This window comes from Silurus meridionalis, chromosome 19, assembly GCF_014805685.1.
Source record: "Silurus meridionalis isolate SWU-2019-XX chromosome 19, ASM1480568v1, whole genome shotgun sequence".
NCBI lineage: Eukaryota > Metazoa > Chordata > Actinopteri > Siluriformes > Siluridae > Silurus > Silurus meridionalis.
In genome coordinates this window covers 11,611,209-11,630,208 of record NC_060902.1, presented here as the reverse complement: position 1 = coordinate 11,630,208, position 19,000 = coordinate 11,611,209, and the positions used below count along the sequence as shown (strand labels likewise).

The window sequence follows — 19,000 nt, the reverse complement described above, 5'->3', positions numbered from 1 at the left end:
GATGTTCAAAAAGCACATACAAATCTTATGGTCCAGTGTCCACAAGCTTTTGTCTATATAATGTACATGACTTGACACATTTCATGCTATGATACATTTCCTCCTCTAAATCAATGTGGAGTACAGAATCTGTACAGTAAATTTCCACAAGCTTCTCATAAAACTTTGGCAAAACTGATACAACTCAGGACTGTGGGAACAAATATTGTATGGGATTCGGGGCTTTGTAATGGCCACTGTAATATTTAATTTAGTTGTCTTTTAGCCATTTTGCTACAATTTGTTACAACACGAGGTAGATTCAATGTCCAGCTAATGACCCAGTCGTGAATTTCCTGCCATCCTGCTCATGATGCGCGATGCAACAACCCCTTGTTCATCAAAAAATAAAAAATTAAACAAAAAAACCCACTATGCTGCCATTCCCATGTTTTAACATTGCAACAGATTCTTTATATCAAAATCCTCAATCTATTCCTCCAGACAAAGAGTTCATCATTATGGCCATAAATATTATAAAACTTCTCTGTACTTAGTCTTGCTTTTATTATGTTGGGTCTTGAAGTAGATACTTCCATGCAAGGCAGCCTTTTCGATTTAAAGCATTTGGCAGATGCCCTTATCTAGAGCGACTTACAATTATGATGATTCAAGGGTTAAAAAGGTCAGCAGTGGGAGTTAGGGGGTGCAGTGTATTCGAACTTGCACTGTGGATGTGGATAACTGTGGATGATGACAATCACTTAGAGTATTAATGAAAAGAGATACAGTAGGTATGTGTGAAGAATGTCTTTGCTTCACAAATGTCCACAAGTGATTCACCTTTCAGTAATCTAAGATGTTGATGCCTATGAGAAATTTGATGCAGGGAAACTAATGCATCAATCAAACAGGGGATGAATGGCTAAATATAATACTATTAATAATAATGAAAATTATTTCCTCTTTTCCTTATCTGAAATCAATGTTCTTTAAATTTTTAGGTCTTCTAGAATGCATGAACTGATGTACTAACTAGTACCTGTATAAATTCCTAAACAAATGCTGGTTTATGTGTGTGTGTTCTTGTCTGTGTCTGTGTGTGTGCTTTGAGACAAGAGACGCAGTGGGAGTTCCAGGCTCAGTTTCCATTTCCATGTGATGGTGTGTAATTGCCGGCTATAAACTTTTCATGTCTTATTATACTGCCATGCAGTGTGTCTTCTTTGGGACATGCAGGTTTTTTTTTTGGGCGGCAACAATTTGCAGGCATTGCTGTGCAATGTGCCATCACCTCATCCACCATCCGACACCCACCCTCCTCCGCCAGGCCGCCTTCTCTTCCTCCCACAGACCTGGACTCACACGCAGTTCCACTCTCCAACACATACTCCCTCCTATCAGGTGTGAGCTGCTGAACGTCACCCACGTCCACGCACTCTGCCATGATGTTTTCATTACACAGTCATGCTGAGAGCAGTACGGCATCTCTCTCTCTCTCCCTCTCTCTCTCTCTCTCACCATTCTTTCACACTTTGTCATGTGCAGATGGAGCTTTTCAATGCAAAAAAAAATGAAATAAAATAAAAAAAATAAAAACACCTACGGTTTTTATTCAAACGAGCGGGGCTTTTTATCATGTTTAGAAGAGATGAAGCAGTGCAGCATGCAAATTTATAAAAAAATAAAATAAATTATGGGGAAAAAAAAAAAAAAAAAAAAAAACATTCCTGCCAACTGAAAATTGATGGGAATTTCTTGTACCTGTCCCCAAAGCAGTTCGCCGACACCAATGAAAATACACCAGAGCCACTGATCCAGAGTGAGAGCCGTGCAGGAGAAAGGCTTTCCTCCCAGCTGCACAATGATGATCTAAAACAGACAAAACGAGAACGACATGAGCAATTAACAGGTCTAGATTCATTGAAATGAAAAAAAAAAAAGAGCACTAAATAGACAACAATAAACAAATCATGTTGCTATTTGTTTTTTTATTTATTTCTGCCTTTGAACCACCTTATTTCTAAATTTCACCAGGCCTCATAACACATATGAAAGTGTCTTTCACCAAAATCCTGAGAAACTGGAACTGGTTCCTCATAGCATTAAGCTGTATTATTTGTATTATTGCATTTTTTGAATTCTGCTCAAATAACATTCATAAATGCTTTTGCTGCTATTTAAGAGCGTAATAATGCCTCTGAAAAGCCACTAAATTTTAATCCTGCGTCTTGCCTGAAGAATAAAGGTTCCCAGCACGACGCTGCAGAAGATGGGGTTCCTGTGGATGCCTTCGAAGACGTTCCTCTCGCCGTGGATTTTGCGCGCGTTGATCTCGTTGAAGAGCTGCATCATGACGAAGACATTGAAGATGATGGTGTAGTGTTCGGAGGGGGGCGAGTGGAGGGGGGAGTTGCGGCCGCTGTCCATGCAGAAGATCTTCTCTCCTGCAAAAAGAGTGTTTTAGTTGCAGTCGGTCTGAAAACGCAGCAGGCAAGAAGTCAATATGTTTATAGTAAAATATTGAGCTTAGCAGGTAGAAGCCACGCAGAAATTACAGAAGGACGTGGTTGAAATCATTTGTAACTGAGGCAGCAATCTTAAAAAAATCAATAGCTACTTTAAAACAAGAATAAAAGCGCAAGAGATCTTTTAGTCATGAAACTCTGAATCCGATGCAAATCTGCTGACTAGATAGTAGTGTATTGGTACTGACGGCAGTGCTAACATTCACAAAATGTTGTTACTTTAGGACTTTTGGTTTTACTTTTCAAACTGTTTATCTTTAGAACTTAAGCATTGTATAAAGATTAGGATGAGAAAGTGCTACTGCATTGCTCTCCTGATGTAGCCGGACTTGGTATCAGCACAGATGCCTCAAATCGATTAGAATTTCAATTAAATTGATATAGACTCAATACAAAAAACAATATAATAAAATTGTAGGCCATAGAGCTGTATATCAAACTCCTTTTAAGCTCAAAAGCATGCAAAATACTTCCATACCATTTTTTTTTATTTTAAGGTCTCAGTTCTTTAATATGCTTTAACTGAATGCATTAATAAAGAGCTTTTTGTAACTTTAGTAGACTACATGAACAAAAGTTTGTGGACTCCTGACCATAAGACTGGTATGTGCTTTTAAATATTCCATTCCACATTTAGTGCCTATTTACAGTTATAATTCCCTCCACGCTTCATGGAAGATATTCCACTAGATTTTGGAGTGTGCTTGTGGAGATTTGTGCTCATCCAGCCACAAGAGTTTTAGTAAAGTCAGGTACTGATGTGATTTGAGGAGGTCTGTGGTGCAGTCAGTGTTCCAGTTCATCCCAAAGGTGTTCAACAGGGTTGAGGTCTGAGCTCTATAGGAGGCCAGGCAAGAGTTTCCACTCCAACCCATGTAAAACATATTCATAGAGCTACTATAACTTTGTGCAGAAGGGCATGGTCATGCTGGAACTGGTTTGGGTCTCGTAGCCTAGATTGCTTCTTTGTGGTAAAAGTTTGGGGAACTGCATATTTGGGAAACTATATTTGGGGAACCCATGTATGAATGTGGAAAAAGAATTGGGGCACCTGAATTTTCCATAGTGTATATAAGAGAAGACTGACAGCCTTAGGATTCAGGTTAAACAGATGAAGGAATATCTAATGTTAAACATTGTGTTAATAATATATATTGATGAACTGAAGTAATTTTTAGGGTTCTTAATTTTTTCCTTCACTATTAGCTGTAAAAACATCAATAACAAATCTCTATATATTTTTACATACACTGCATAACACCATGTTTGTCAAATGAAGAGCATAGAAAATGTTTAAAAAGGTGAGAAGAATCAACATCCCTTAAATGATGTCTAGAGGCAGTGTAACCTAAGTAAGCCCAAGTGAGAAGATATAAAAAAGATACATTCCAAAAGTTACAAACACACACAAGTGTGTTATGATCCAAGTCCTGAATTATGTGCCAATTTGTTCCGCCTTTGGTGTGATACTCCTCCTAAAGCGAAACAGCACTGTTTGTTATCTCAATGAACTCATCACCTCTAAGCCTGAGACACCCTTAGGCATGTGCGATGAACTAGCAGCAGTATAGATGCAGCGTGTGAACTTCAGCACTAGTGTTTGTCAAAGGCTCTAAGACTGCATTAAATTTGCATTTTTAATCCAAAACAACAAACATGTGATGCAGAATCCAGCTCGAGAACAAAAGCAAGAAATGTAAGCTTTAGGCCTGACTAAACGGCTCAACACTGGGTGTCATGGGATCTGAACTCATGACTTTCATGTCTTTCACTCACTTTTACAGAATGATAAACTACTGTGTGAGGTCACTCGTGTCATTCGCAGTTCGGGTGCGTGTTTATTTTTTTCCCCGTTTCATAAAATTTCAGCAAATTCGAAACGATAAGAAAAAAAAAAAAGTTGTCACGCTTTTCCATCAAAACTGCATTACTTTTAATAGGGTTTTCAAGAAGAAATTCCAATAATCAAAATTGATTGATGATCCCATTACACATTTAAGCCCCATTTGCTGTTATATCTTCCATTGTTTTGAGATGATGTTTCACAAATGCCCTCATTCAGCCGCATGTATGGCTTCTTCTTCTACTCCATCCCATGTAAACCATGTCTACGTGGAGCTGGCTTTGTGCACAGGGGCACTGTCATGGAGGACGATTTAACGCCATCACATCTAACGACATCTTATACAACTGTGTGCCTCAAACTTTGTAGTAACATTTTGGGAAAGTCAGGCGTCCCAAAACTTTTGTAGTCATTCAATTAAAAAAATCCTTAATCCCTATTTATGCTTTTATGGACTGTCTTATTAAGCCTGTTATTGTAGAGACATAAATCTAAAGAGCAGATGAATGTTTAATTAGCAAGATTCATCATCTGCACAAAACAACCTCTGGTATAAACACATACAAACTCATCAGTCTAGTAAAAAAAACTATTTCTTTTTCAATGAAAAGCTAATTCAGAAAGCCTGTTCCTTTTCATGAGCCAAAAATATTAAAGTGCTCATTAAAACAACCGATTGAGCCAGTATGAAATGAATAAAAACATAGAATCAATATTAAAACCATATTTCTCACACTGTTTAAAAAAAAAAAAACAGTCACCAGCAGCAGCATTCTCAAAAACACGCTTTAAAAATTTTGTCCGTATAATGCGGTTAGGACTGACGTCAGCCTAGACATGAAACGAATAAAACAGGATGGTACTGTTCAGGCATCTCCGGATATCCCTAAAGATTATTACCGATTCCCACAGGATACGATCTAAATTGTATTTATATCCATTGCCAGGCTTGGAGCGTCCTTGTTATGATTATAGCACACTTGCTAAATGTGTTCCTTGATTAAAATGAGTTCCTTTCCAAATACTCTCAAATTTAAATTGGAACATAGTAGAACTAACCCCAGAGCCAACACTATCACTTCACGCCACAGTCGTGTAGGTTTTTATGGAATACTAGCATTTTGGGAGTATTTATCTATAGGGGTCACCGATTTAGCATTTAAACGTGTCTTTCTTTAATAACCATGAAGTACATTCTGTTATTTATTACAGTTCAACATCATTTTATTTTGGTCTGGGACAATAATAGTGATAGCTGGAATAACTGAGATAATATCCATTGTGGATCTTTATTGAAGACTAGCTGCTATGGCTTTCTGGGTTTCCTTAGAACTGCTGTTTATCCAGCACATGCCTTGTTGATAGCAGTGGTGGGCCATCAGGGTCAGCAAAGCCTTCTCTGCTGGCCTAAACACTATCAGAAGCACTAACCTAAATTTACAACCTAAATTCTAATATTTGTTCTATGAATATTAGAATTTATGAATATTTATTCTCTTCATTTCGTAGTGCTTCTCTTGGCTGCACTGCTTCCAGTATGTGGATGTTAGATTTTTTTTGTCCAATCAGATTTCAGCCTTTATGTGCTGCCATGTCAATCTAATCTGCCCAGGGCCATCACAATCAGGAGTGCTGGCCGATGTACCTTAGACTATATAAGCAATGGGTCTGTTTCTTTAACCAATCAGATTTTAAAATCGCCTCACAGAATAGAGTCAGCATTTTTCCGTCCTCTGATTGGTTGGTCAGAGGGAAACTGTTACAGCCAAGTTCCACAAGCAAAACACGTTTGTAGCGCTCTGCACACATTTATACATCTAAGTTAAACTTTTTTTTTATGCCCACAATGGCTGATGGAGGAAGAGAAATTGATTTGGCGAACCAGAAAAGCTAGACATCCTGAGGAGAGGTCAGCCAACCCCAAAGCTAGCTTTTCTCAACCCAGGAAAGGGTTTGTTTCCCACTTCCAGACCACTGAATACGAGCGGTACCACTTGCTTACAGCCTGTGCGGAGCGGTGCAAATTATATGAGTCTGCATCTCTGGTGAGTAGGTTGGATTTTATTCACATTTATTATGTTTTGTCATGTTATTAGACAAATATTGAACTGCTCCAGATGATGTATGTGGCACAGTTGCAGTTGTAGTGTAGAGATTTGGAGTTTTTTTAACTGCGTTACATTTTTACTGGTAAAAATGGTATTGAACCTCAATATGCGAAATGCATCTCTTTCTGTAATGCCACGTGTTGTTATACTGCGTTTTTGTATAGTATTGATGGTTTCTTTAATTGCGTGATTGTGGTGGTATTAAGAGGTGGATTAAGTTGGGTAAGTCCCCACTGGAAGGCCCAGGTTCCAAATGCACAGGCTGCCACTGGTTGGTAGGCTATACAATGTATTGGCATAGGTTTTGAGACACAGAAGAACTTATGCAGGTAAAAAAAAAAAAACTTTTGAATATGTATAGATAACTATCCTATATTTTAGATAAAATTCCTTGTTGCTTTTTGTTGGTGAGAAAATATAAGAATGTATATAAATAAAAAAAAATAAAAAAAAATACCTTATACAAACAAATGAACTGAAAAATTTAAGGCGTTTTTTTTTTTGTTGTTTAAATCCCATACTAGGCACAGAGATTCCCTGGTAATAAATGCATAACTCTACCTGAGTCCATGTACAACTAATGCCCACCCAAACAGGGCAATTAGGGGAAATGTTTTTTGTAAAATATTTATTACAGAAATGTTACATCATGTCCGCCAGTAGAAGAAAAGTATAACTGACGGTTAAATGTTTAAAGTGCTGTATCTTGCTATTTCTGTATTCCATATCGTTTCTAAGAATACCATTGTAGTGGTAGCCAGTAGCACTCATGTCCAGGCCAAATCAGGAAGTGTTTCCCTAAGCCTTACCAGCAAACAGTAGGGTGAAGGTAACAGACAGCTGGTAGACGGCATGGCCCAGGATGTTCTTCATCATAGTTCTGGAGATAAGAGGCTTGTTTCGGCCGTACGGTTTGCGCAGCAGCAGGGCTTCGGTGGGCGGTTCGGTGGCAAGAGCCAGAGAGGCCAGTGTGTCCATAATCAGATTGACCCAGAGCATTTGCACTGCTTTTAGTGGAGAATCCTACGACACACACACACACACACACACATACACACACACACACACACACATTAACAACAGAAAACACAAAAAGACACAGACCGGAGACAGCAGACTGTCCGAGAGTCTTCCGATTCCATTAGTCCATTATTATCATCAATCTAACCAGATTATTATTCATACAGATACAATAACAATGCAACACGGCAGTATTAATATCATCTGCTGTTTTTGCTTCAGATATTCTTCGGTTCTACATTTTTAGTACCATTATATATACACCTTGCATAAACAATGTAATGAAATCATTTTAGTAATGCAACTGCACAAAAAAAGGCTTATTTGTCACGATTTGCAATTGCACAGATAATTTACATAGGCGTGTGCAATTATTGTTATTATTAATAAATAATTGCTACTTGGAAGAAATCTGATGAAGCGTTCCCTGCACTCTCTTTCAAACACAGAGCCATGTTTTCAATGTGGAATCTAATAAACTCCCAAGGGTCAATTAAGCCCCACAACAATGGCTCATGTGTCATAGCCAAACTAATATCCCAAAATCAGAGTGCTTCTCTGGCTGGCAGGTTGAGGTTTCACCTGTGTAATGCAAGCGCCAGTGAAGGCCACGATCACAGCCACAACGTTTACAGTGAGCTGAAACTGCAGGAACTTGGAGATGCTGTCGTAGACGTTACGGCCCCACATCACAGCCTTCACGATGCTGGTGAAGTTGTCGTCAGTCAGGATGATATCTGAGGCTTCCTTTGCCACGTCGGTCCCGGCGATTCCCTGAGACGAGGAAGAACAAATGAATGACCTGATATACCTATATAGCCAAACGGGATTTGCTAAATCTTGTAAAGCTGAAAATCTTGGAAGCTGTTTAACTCTAAGCACCCAAAATGGCATGGGAATAAAAAAACATCCGGCAAGTGGCATACAAGTGTGCAGAAATGCTTTGTTAGGGAAGAGAGGTCAGGGAAGAATGGATAGACTGGTTCAAGATGACAAAGTCTGGTAACTTGAACAATCACTCAACAAGTGGGGTGTGAAAATAAACATCTCAAAATTGCAGGTCAACAATAAACAAGCAAACAAACAAAAAAATGGTAAAATTTTATATATATATCATATTAAGAAAAAAATAGAATCTCCATATTTTTTGGTACAAACCTACTACATTCAATCCAGCAGTTCATCACAAACAACGCTTTAGCCTTAGATACTTTATAACTAACATTGTGAATATCTGATTGTCTCTAATTAACATTATTAATTGTTGCCCCCATACAAAACTGCAAGCTGTCTTGCATGATACGGTTAGTCAAACTATAAGCGCCTTCAAGGGAAATGACGATGTCTTCTTCAGGATAAACACGTTATTCTGAGTTACCAATTTATTCTCAGAGCACCTTGGAACCTGCAGGGCTGTCCCTGCATGAGCGCTGCTGATATTGGCTGAGGATGAGAACAGAGTCACACTGAGCCAGGAGCAACGGAAACCTGGTGCCAAACCTAACTCTCATCAAATAAATCAAACAGTGGCTCCGGCATAGCAACAGTCAGCTCAGATAAATAGGTTTATTATAACAAACTGGCCATCAATTAAGTTATAATCACACAATACGCATTCTGAGAGAATTTTAATGAGATGTGTATTTTTGGGAAACAGCCCTATACAGGAAAGTATAAAACACAAAAGTTACCATTGCAAATCCGACATCAGCCTTTTTGAGAGCAGGTCCATCATTGGTTCCGTCACCAGTCACTGCCACCACCTGTCTGGTTACTCCTACAGTGCTGTCAATGATGCCTGAAAAAATGAGCACTTAGTCATAGCTCCTTTTTTGTTTCAATAAATGAATAAAAAGGCGATTTGTTCAAATCATAATTGACACGAGGACCGCTGACATGACATTCATATGTGGATGCGCTGAGGAGACCTACGGTATAATCACCATCAGATACAAATGTGGAGGCACAAAACAGTGCTGTTTTCAAAGGGAGTCTTAGCTAGAGTTTGGCTAATGAGGTACTTTGAAATTCCTTTTGTGCAGATTTGAATGACACGTCAGGGCCATATTTAAAACAGAGTGCTGCATTAGTAAAAAGCCAGATCTGGGACCAAAGACCTTGCTTAGTGAGAAAGAATGAAGCCTTAGATGAGAGACATTTTTACCTCAAAGCACCCTTCTCCCCAAAGGTATTTTTTAACTACTAAATTTGTGAATTGCAAATATTTTATTTATTTGTCACTCGAACTACCTTTGACCAGAGTGTGCTTGTCTGTTGGAGAAGAACGGGCCAGTACACGCAGTTTGGGCCAGACCTTGTCAAGACGATCTTGCTCCACCTAGAGACCAGGAGGACCAAAATTAATTCACAATTTGGGTTTTTAAATAAATAAATGTACAACACTTACACTAATCTTGTGAATAAATTGGAAGTTGAAAACACTAAAAAAAAAACTAATTTACATGCTAAAATCGGTTTTGCTAGCAGCTTCTGAATTCAATCCTCAACTGAAGAAGAAACCATGTGTACTGAAAGTTTAATCTTTTAACAGTGAACATACCCAAATATACAACATCATAAAACCAAATCAGGACAGATTTCTGGAAAAGAATCAACCAATTATCTACCATTAAATCTATTATGCGTCAAAATGCAAACAACGTGGCTCAACCGTGACTGCCTAGAGGAACGACTAAGTAAGGAGTGGTTTAGTCAACAAAGAGACTATAACGTTCAACATGATGTTACCACCACCATGCTTCACAAGGTGTGGGTGTTCTCAGGGTCATGAACAGTGTTAGGTAAAGTTAAGTTTTTTGTCATTACACTTGAGTATGTTTTGTATGTTGAGTTTTAGACATGTCTTTTTGAAAACCCTAAATAATACTTTTTCCCAACTTTGTTTGAATTAGTCATTGATCTTCATTATGCTATTTGTTTTAGGTTCATTCTCTAACAAACACTGGTGCCTTTCATGAGCAGGTGTATTTGTTTTCAGGTTATATGACACTATTTGCACACCGTCAACTCCATTTTATTAATTGCGTAACTACCAATAGCCACTGCTAGCAAAAACAGTGGGGATGAATACAAGTCCATGTTAGATTGCAACACATTACCATGTAGAAAAGTTCAAGAGGGATGATTACCAAGGTACTGTATATAATCATTGATAGGGAACTTTAATATGACTACTCTTAGAGTCCTGATGGAACAATTTCTGATGATTTTTATTAATTATCTCTCACTGAATTGAGCTTAGTGGCTGGTTTCATTCTGGTTCCTCACCTCTCCTTTGTCATTGCGGATCTGTTGGTTAAACTCTTTGCCTTCCAAGCACAGAAAGTCTTCTCCAGGCTGCAAGATGCCACATTTGGTAGCGATGGCACGGGCAGTGTTGATGTTGTCACCAGTTACCATGCGCACAGTAATGCCTGCTTTCTGGCATTTAGAAATAGCCTCTGGAACCTTAATAGAATAAAGGTTATTAACAGAAGAATTAAAATGATTAAAAATAAATATGTATGAATCCATATTGACAAGCAAGTCTAGGACAAACTGATTTGCCTCCATAAAGACACTCAATTTCCAGGCTGATATAATGACTGAACAGGGTTATTAAACTAGGCTAAGGAGCAGCAGGGCTCCAAAGTTATTGACTGGTCTCAGATCAGTGTGTTGTCTAGCTTTGGGTGGCTTCTTGGGTATGATTGAGGGTCTCAGAACAACAGGAGGTCGGGGTATTTTAGTCGCTCTCTGTGTGTCGCCGTGACAGTCTGCGCTGCTCACTCAGCCACAGGGCTGCCAACACATGGAGAGGCCAAAGGGTGGTGTGTGTGCATGTGTGTGTATGAGGCGTAGTGCAGCCCTCTGTAATTATCTGTGCTCAATCTTGTCATGAATCAGACCATACCCCTTATTAGAACCAATAAGCCCATTTATTTATAGATGATTATAAAGCTCACAGTGCGTGCACAGCGACGTCTGCGAAACCAATTAATGTCAAAAGGTGGTCTTGGCTATACTGTATTAGAAGTGAAATAAATACATTGGCCTGTACATTCTTGGACATGAACGTCGATGACCAAGAACAACAATAGAATAAAAAATAAAAAAAACCGAAGTCATAAAACGGGAGATTCTTTATCCATCACCATCCATTAAACATTCACACATGGTGATGCCTACGTGTAAAGCAGATATGTAAAACTCCATTCTGATTAGCAAACCCAGTCTGCCACCTCTAAACTAATCAATTCAGTCTCTCATCCTAGTCCTTTTTATAATAACTTAACAAATATGTACATTATTGATTTTTACATGTGAAGCTAAAATCCCATTTGGCTTTTCTAAAGTTGGAGGAAAAAAACGGATACTTAGCATCACTGGTTTATTTTATCGGTTAACGCTGATACACAACAGTCATGCTAGGCAACAAAACTGCACACCCTAGTGTAACAAATGTAGAAATAATAAATCTGTGCATCATATAACACTACTGCATGCAGCGTGAAAGCTCACGTCTGACCAAAAAGTCCTCCTTCTATCTCGTCTTTCGTCGAATGGATGAAGTGATGTCTAGGAAGGCCTGGGAATTCGCTGGTATGCGGCGATAATCTAATTCTAATCTAGCGTGCAACGCTTGTCGCGAAGGAATTCGCTATGCCACGGTGCTAGCGTAGTCAACTAGACCCAAATGTGCACAATCTGCACGTTTTAGTAACTACAAAGCTTTTCATTTGTCCACCTAGACCTGTTTCTTATTTGGTCTGATAAAAGCTAGGGACAAAAAATCAACCGATAACAAGACCAGGGGGTGGAGCCCATCAGTCCACAATTACACCTTCATTATGAGCTGTTAGCGAATAACAGGTTGGGCTCAGCAGAGCAGTGCTTGCATAATGATGGTGCTTTGAAGAACAAACTCAACTGGGACTCCTCGTTCGACACGCTGCAGTGGCTCTGGAGTTTAAGATGATTGTGCAAAAACAGTAAGGTCAAATCCCAGCTAGGAAAACTACAGTATTTTTTGTGTTTGGGCAAGTCCATTTAAAATATTCACCTCTGGACGGACAGGGTCTTCGATGCCCACCACACAGATGCAGGTGAGGTCTGTAAGGATCTCGGCCTCGTTGTCCCAGTTTGGCTCCTCGCCTGTGAATTCCCTTGTAGCTATGCAGATGGTTCTCAAGCCATCACACGCCATGGGCTCGATCACTTTCCGCACCATCTCATCCCGGTCCTTGGGCTTGAAGACCCGAGGCTGACCTGCAGCGTCCTGGATGTAGGAACACCTGGCATGGACACCAACAAAGAAAGTTGAATAATAAGACACCACATTAAGTGCTCAAAACACGTAGTGGCTGCTTTCCAGTAATATACTTTAGCACATAAGGTGAAGAGAACAGAGAAAATAAAATCAACATCGCTTTGGTCCAGAATACTAATGACCTGGTAGGACAAACAGGACGGATCTAGACAGAACCTGGAGGAAGATTAGAAAAGAAATCTGCGTACTTGCGGAGGATGATCTCGGAGGCGCCTTTGCTGTACATGCGGAATCCTGAGCCGTCTGCATTTTTCAGCACGGTGCTCATGCTCTTGCGCGATGAGTTGAACGTGTAGACCTTGTAGAGTTTCTCCTCGGGAATCTCATCGCGGATTGGCTGGTAGTCTCTCTTCAGCTCCAGAACCAGTCCCAGAAGTGCGCATTCAGTCTTATTACCCACATGCCTTGGTAGACCACCTTCTTGCTCGGGTGGCTGAAAAAATTATTAAATAAGGACATAAATAAAAACAATTTTAAGCACAATTAAAAACAGTTGAAGATTATTTTAAGTTAAATTGCTAAAGTTAAATAGTGGGAAACACAAATGTGTTTACTAAGAAAATTTGCTCATTACAGTTTATTTGAACTCAAGACTCCAAAATATGATTATACACCTAATGGGTGTGGCGAATTTAACTGTCAGGATGATTTAGCAAAAGCACACCTAGTAATAACACACACACCTCAAACTCCTGTTTGTGTGGCTTTATGGCGCACAATTTTCTTACAATTCTTTTGTCAAAATACTATTTTCAATAAACTATTTGAATAACTTCAAACACAAACTACATTTTCAGAACCAGATTTCATGTTCCTTGCATGCAGTTGCTAAAGACTGTCTATTGTACCTAGATGATGACTAACAGAATTCAAAGTCACAGTTTATGTTTAATGTAGGTGGTGTCAGTGACTCGGTTGACAGACGTCAAGAGTTAATTTATAAGCCAGTGTTCATCCTCCAGGGTGGGGAAAAACAACAACAACAAAAAAACCCTCTGTTCCTTAAACAACTATTCCCTCACGAGAGTGCAATACTAAAGACCAGCTCAAAACTAGCAGAACTAGCATGAGGATGTGTTTTTGGAAAAAGGCTTTAAAGGTCACTCTGAATAATGACCTCTGTAGAAATGCTCTAAATGGGTATACAAAACTATTTTCCATATAAAGAAGTACAGTAATCTGTGTATATTATGCGGTCAAAAGCAGTTTGATTACACATTATTCATCGTAGTTAATACATTAGTTAATCCAGTCATACACTGGTAGGATACAAACATTTTTCCCCTAAAAGGATTTCCATGAATACAAATTTTGTGGAAATGCTCTTATGAACCATACACAAATAAAGACATGCGTATGTAGCTTCACAATTAAAGCCCCCTGTTCATAACATAGGCTTCTTATTGTCACACAAACACAAATAGTGGAGGTGACGTTTCTCTTTTTCTTGCCCATTTGTATGTTCTGATGGCCTGGAAACCTAACTAAAAATAAATTGATAAAAAAATGTATAAAAAATAAAGGTGATCTAGTTAACTCCAATTATACCATAGTCATGGTTACTCTCAAGATGATGCAAAGGACAAAAAGAATAAGTAGTTACACCAAGTGCATGAAAATGAAGGCAAAAAAAAGAAATTGGCTTGAACTGAAAACATTCAGTTGAGTGTCTTCCTCAAGGCCACCGTTCTCATTAAGACGTTAAAAGCTGACATATTGCCAAAACGCACATTATGAGGCTGACCCTCATCAAGATTAACCCATAAATTATATGCTACATTTTTACAGCTCCAGAGCAAGTTTAAACAGGACAAACTTGCGCAACTAAATAAAAGTATGGCTTGTCATGGGAAAATCTAAAATGTAGCTACACAAAAATTGTATTGCATCGAGAGCAAAATGTGAGATTCGTTTCTCATTGTTATTCTGCCGCATTAAAAGTACTGCATCATTTGCATTTGTAATTACATTATTTCATGTAATTGACCTTCACTATCTAAAGAAATTGAGAAAAAAATTATGGGGGGACCCTTAGCAAATACTTCATACTACATTCTGGGAAAAAAAAAAAAAACATTCCTAATTACTAAACAAGAACTTAATGAACAAAACAGATATATGGAGTGAGTGAGTCATGGCTGCACTCGCTGCCTCGCTCTTAACTTAGTGTTCATAGAGAGTGTTTATCAAGCACCATTTTTCCCCACGAGTGGCTCATTATCCTCGTCAGAAATGCTGCCATGGCTAATTATTTAACCGGCCGTTTAACACTGTCCTGTGGTGAGAGTTTCCCTCAAATTGTTTTTTTTTTAGGTTGATTGATCAGTCCAGAGCATTTTATATACAACAGCTCAAAGGTTTCAACTAATGGGTTCACTCTAATGCTGGTCTAATTCCCTAACCCTAAACTTGTATAGCAGTTGCTTCACAATAATCTATGGTTTAAAATGGAGCTATTGACAAATTATCTAGCACCGTTTGGCAACGTTTTTTTTGTTTGGTGAAGATGTTTAATGTTTAAAGAGAAGCCTCAGTATACACTGCTTTAAACCAGTCTGAGAACTTTGCACTTTCTAGTTTCTCATCAACATGCCAGTTTGTGTCTTATTAACCTTAGCAAGGCAGGTGAGGTTTTTAGCTGTATGTATTCAAGTAAAAAAAACAGGTGCTATGTTTCATAAGGGGGTACAGGGACTTTTTATTTGTCACCTGTACATTATAGTACCTACGGATTATTCCATCGAGTAATAGAGAAGTACTTTTTATCTATTAAAGAGTAATACTACACACACACACACACATATATATATATATATATATATATATATATATATATATATATATATATATATATATATACATACATACATATACATACATATATACATACATACATACATACATATATATATACATATACATATATATATATATATATATATATATATATATATATATATATATATATATACATATATACACACACACACACACACACACACACACACACACACACACATACATGCACACTAGAGAAATTAATTTGTTTCCTTTTCTATTTTTATTGCCGAAATCGCATATCCCAAAGTTTAGTGGGTGGTGCATCAGTAATAATGGTCTGTGGGGAAACACAATGCTCTGCGTGTAGTTAAATGGACTAAACGAAGTAGCAAAGCAAATAATTTGCCTCTATGCATTTTTGTATTTAAATTACTAAAGTTATTGGAGCAATCGTTCCAGCCCTACGTTCTAACACAGAGAAATTCGCATGTCCAGGGATGTTATGATGCTGGGTTCAAAATGCAGAATCAGCATTCAGTACTCCTGGAGCACAGAGGGTTAAGGGCCCAGAGTGGAAGCTTGGTGATATGGGGGTTGAACCCCTGACCTGTCAATCAGTAACCCAGAGCCTTAACAAATGAGCTACAGTTTTTAGACATTACATACTTGAAATATAACTTTTTGCTATATGCTTCATTAGAAACTTTTGTACACCTGATCATTAAAAATAAATGGTGTGAAACACAAAAAGAATCCAAGTTCTAAAGGGAAACACTTCAAGCTGAAAGATATACTCACTCTACACCTGTATTAAACAGAAAAGCATTCCCTAATGTCAAACACACCACAATTTGAAGAGGATAAGAGACAGCAAGCAGAAAACCACTAACCCTTTTCCCTTCTGTATTTTCAGATTCTCTTTAAACTATAACATGGACAACATTACCACAATGAAAAAAAATTGAATTGTTGTATTCACATTACACAAGTTTAATGCGTAACATGGAGGCAAAGAACCAGTTGACACAAAGTGCATTAAAATGGTGTAACACAAGCTTAGTTGTAGATTATTCCAATTATAACACGGTCATTGCCCGCATTCACAAGGAAAAGCAGTCATTTGCGTTTGCGGTGCGGATTTTAACTAAAAGGATGAAAATTATGGTTCATTTTTATTAACTATTTTATATACATTGGATCTACAATTCTGTAATCCAACAGAGACAAAGTAATTGATCAAATAACGAGAGATGACCAAGTTACATTATGATGTTAATGCACCTTCCGCCAAACAAAATCGACTATACAGACGAGTCTTAGTATGAGTTATTAAAGAGCACAAAAATTAATTATTAAAGAGCACTGCTAATCATGCTGTGCTTTATTCTGCACACACTCATACAAAAGGCAGACAAACATACACCCAAAAAAGATTATATATATATATATATATATATATATATATATATATATATATATATATATATATATATATATATATATATATATATATATGCTTCAGTAACAAGTCTGCTCTTTAGATTACAGTATATTGATCCAGACTGATTTCTAGATTAAAAGAAACCTACAACAACAAAAACATAGCGCTCTCTCACCAGGATCTTGGTGGTGTATGCCGAGTTGATGGAGATGCTGTTAACCAAGAGTTCCAGAATCTCAGGTTTGATTGCGTCAGGCTTCGGAACCTTCTTGTAGTGCTGGTCACCTATGTAGGCCTGAACCACCGTCATGCGGTTCATGGTGAGCGTACCGGTCTTGTCAGAACAGATGGCTGTGGCATTGCCCATGGTCTCGCAGGCATCCAGGTGCCTCACCAGGTTGTTGTCTTTCATCATTTTCTAAAAAACAGAGCGTGACCCAGTTAAAGCAGAGCGATTGCTCTTGGCAGCAGGTTCGAGTCCGGGTTACGAGATTTGTTAGGAAGTTAGTCAAGAAACATGCTTCATATGGTTAAGATCTCGGCCGTTAATGGCGCAATGCCTTCAGGCAATCCGAACTTCTTCCATTTCAAAATGATGAAGGATATTGTGCTTTTAAAAACCTTTTGCAACAGCAGTAAATATTTTTGTAGCCTTCCCCAAACCTGTGCATCAGCAAATTACTGTCTCTGAGCTCGGTAGACATTTCTTTGGATCTCATGACTTGGTTCAGCTTTTTTTACCAATACAATCCAATCCAGACTGAACTTGCCACTGGTGGATCTCAATCTACATGTACATGCCAAAGATGATGCAGAGAAAAGATGATGCACATGAGCAAGATTTCAACAGTGATAGCAAAGGGTCTGAATACTTGCATTATAGTTCATTGCTTTCTATTAATTTATTTATTTTTTAATACAATTCCAATGTTATCACAGTTCCACTGCTTTATAAAGTCATCATAAAAGGTATGGAGTGGAACGTAATGTGGAAAAAAAGGCAGCAATATTAAATTTTAATACTTTCTGAATGCACTATATATTATTCAGCTTAATCTTATTTTATCCTTCAAGATTTTATATAAAAAATGAAAATATATAAAACTGTGTTTAGGTTTTGATGAGCAGCAAACGCTTCCCTTTTCCTGTGTCTGAGATTTCATGTGCTTATTGCAGATGATGAATTATTTACAAAACCCGGAGAATGACTGGCCACCTGACTCACAACAGTTGCAGGGTTTCCGCTCAGCCTTAACCATGAATCACAGCAGAGGTTTACAGTTTCTTTGCTCATTTTCAACAGTTTCATGGGCAGTTGCTTTGACAGGGCAAATCTTTTTATTATTAGAGTACATGCTAAAACCACTGTACGGGCAGAGTGGAACAATTACTTCTTGTACTGTGGGAAACAAGAGCCCACTTCAAATGCAACACCATGTATGATACAATAACTCGGAAATAGAGGGAAAAAGGCATTTTGACTTATACCAAAATCAATGAGAAACTGCCATATTTCCAGATATTTCAAGGTACCACTGGGATTTTTGTCCGTCGTTTATTCTAAGAGGAAAGCACACGACTAAATCTCAAGAAATCAGAAATAATAGAACGTAAAAGCCCAAATTTATGCCTGCACATTTGTTTTATGGATTTAAATTCTGCTTATTAAATCAACAATGTAAACGCAACATGACTATTCATCGTTGAATTGAAAACATTTTAAAAGTCTGCTATACTTGTTGAACAATTTGACAATATAGCCCCATTTCTTTAGTGTTCCTGCAAATGCCACGTGGAAGGTCAAAGCTGGGGTAATTACACTACAATGACTTGAAGGAGATTGTAAGGAGCTGCTCGGGTCCTTAGACTGCGGAAATAAGGGTTTTCTGTAGAAACCTTAAAGTCAAATAGAAAGTTACATGATACTATTTAATATGCAGGAAATGTCTGATAATCATGCATTAAGCCAAA

The 19,000-nt window shown here is 38.1% G+C and overlaps 1 protein-coding gene across 8 annotated transcripts in view; it reads right to left on the bottom strand.

Annotated features, from left to right (window-relative positions):
- Nucleotides 1-19,000, bottom strand: part of atp2b4 (ATPase plasma membrane Ca2+ transporting 4) — a 104,598-nt gene that overhangs the window by 10,243 nt on the left and 75,355 nt on the right. For all 8 annotated transcript variants that reach the window (XM_046874725.1, XM_046874724.1, XM_046874730.1 and 5 more), the window contains 10 exons: nucleotides 17,205-17,447; nucleotides 12,996-13,240; nucleotides 12,541-12,772; nucleotides 10,767-10,946; nucleotides 9,729-9,816; nucleotides 9,170-9,276; nucleotides 8,061-8,252; nucleotides 7,268-7,481; nucleotides 2,215-2,426; nucleotides 1,744-1,851 (listed from right to left, as the gene is read on the bottom strand). In XM_046874725.1, coding sequence (XP_046730681.1) covers nucleotides 1,744-1,851; nucleotides 2,215-2,426; nucleotides 7,268-7,481; nucleotides 8,061-8,252; nucleotides 9,170-9,276; nucleotides 9,729-9,816; nucleotides 10,767-10,946; nucleotides 12,541-12,772; nucleotides 12,996-13,240; nucleotides 17,205-17,447 — 1,821 coding nt within the window. The remainder of the gene's footprint in view (nucleotides 1-1,743; nucleotides 1,852-2,214; nucleotides 2,427-7,267; nucleotides 7,482-8,060; nucleotides 8,253-9,169; nucleotides 9,277-9,728; nucleotides 9,817-10,766; nucleotides 10,947-12,540; nucleotides 12,773-12,995; nucleotides 13,241-17,204; nucleotides 17,448-19,000) is intronic.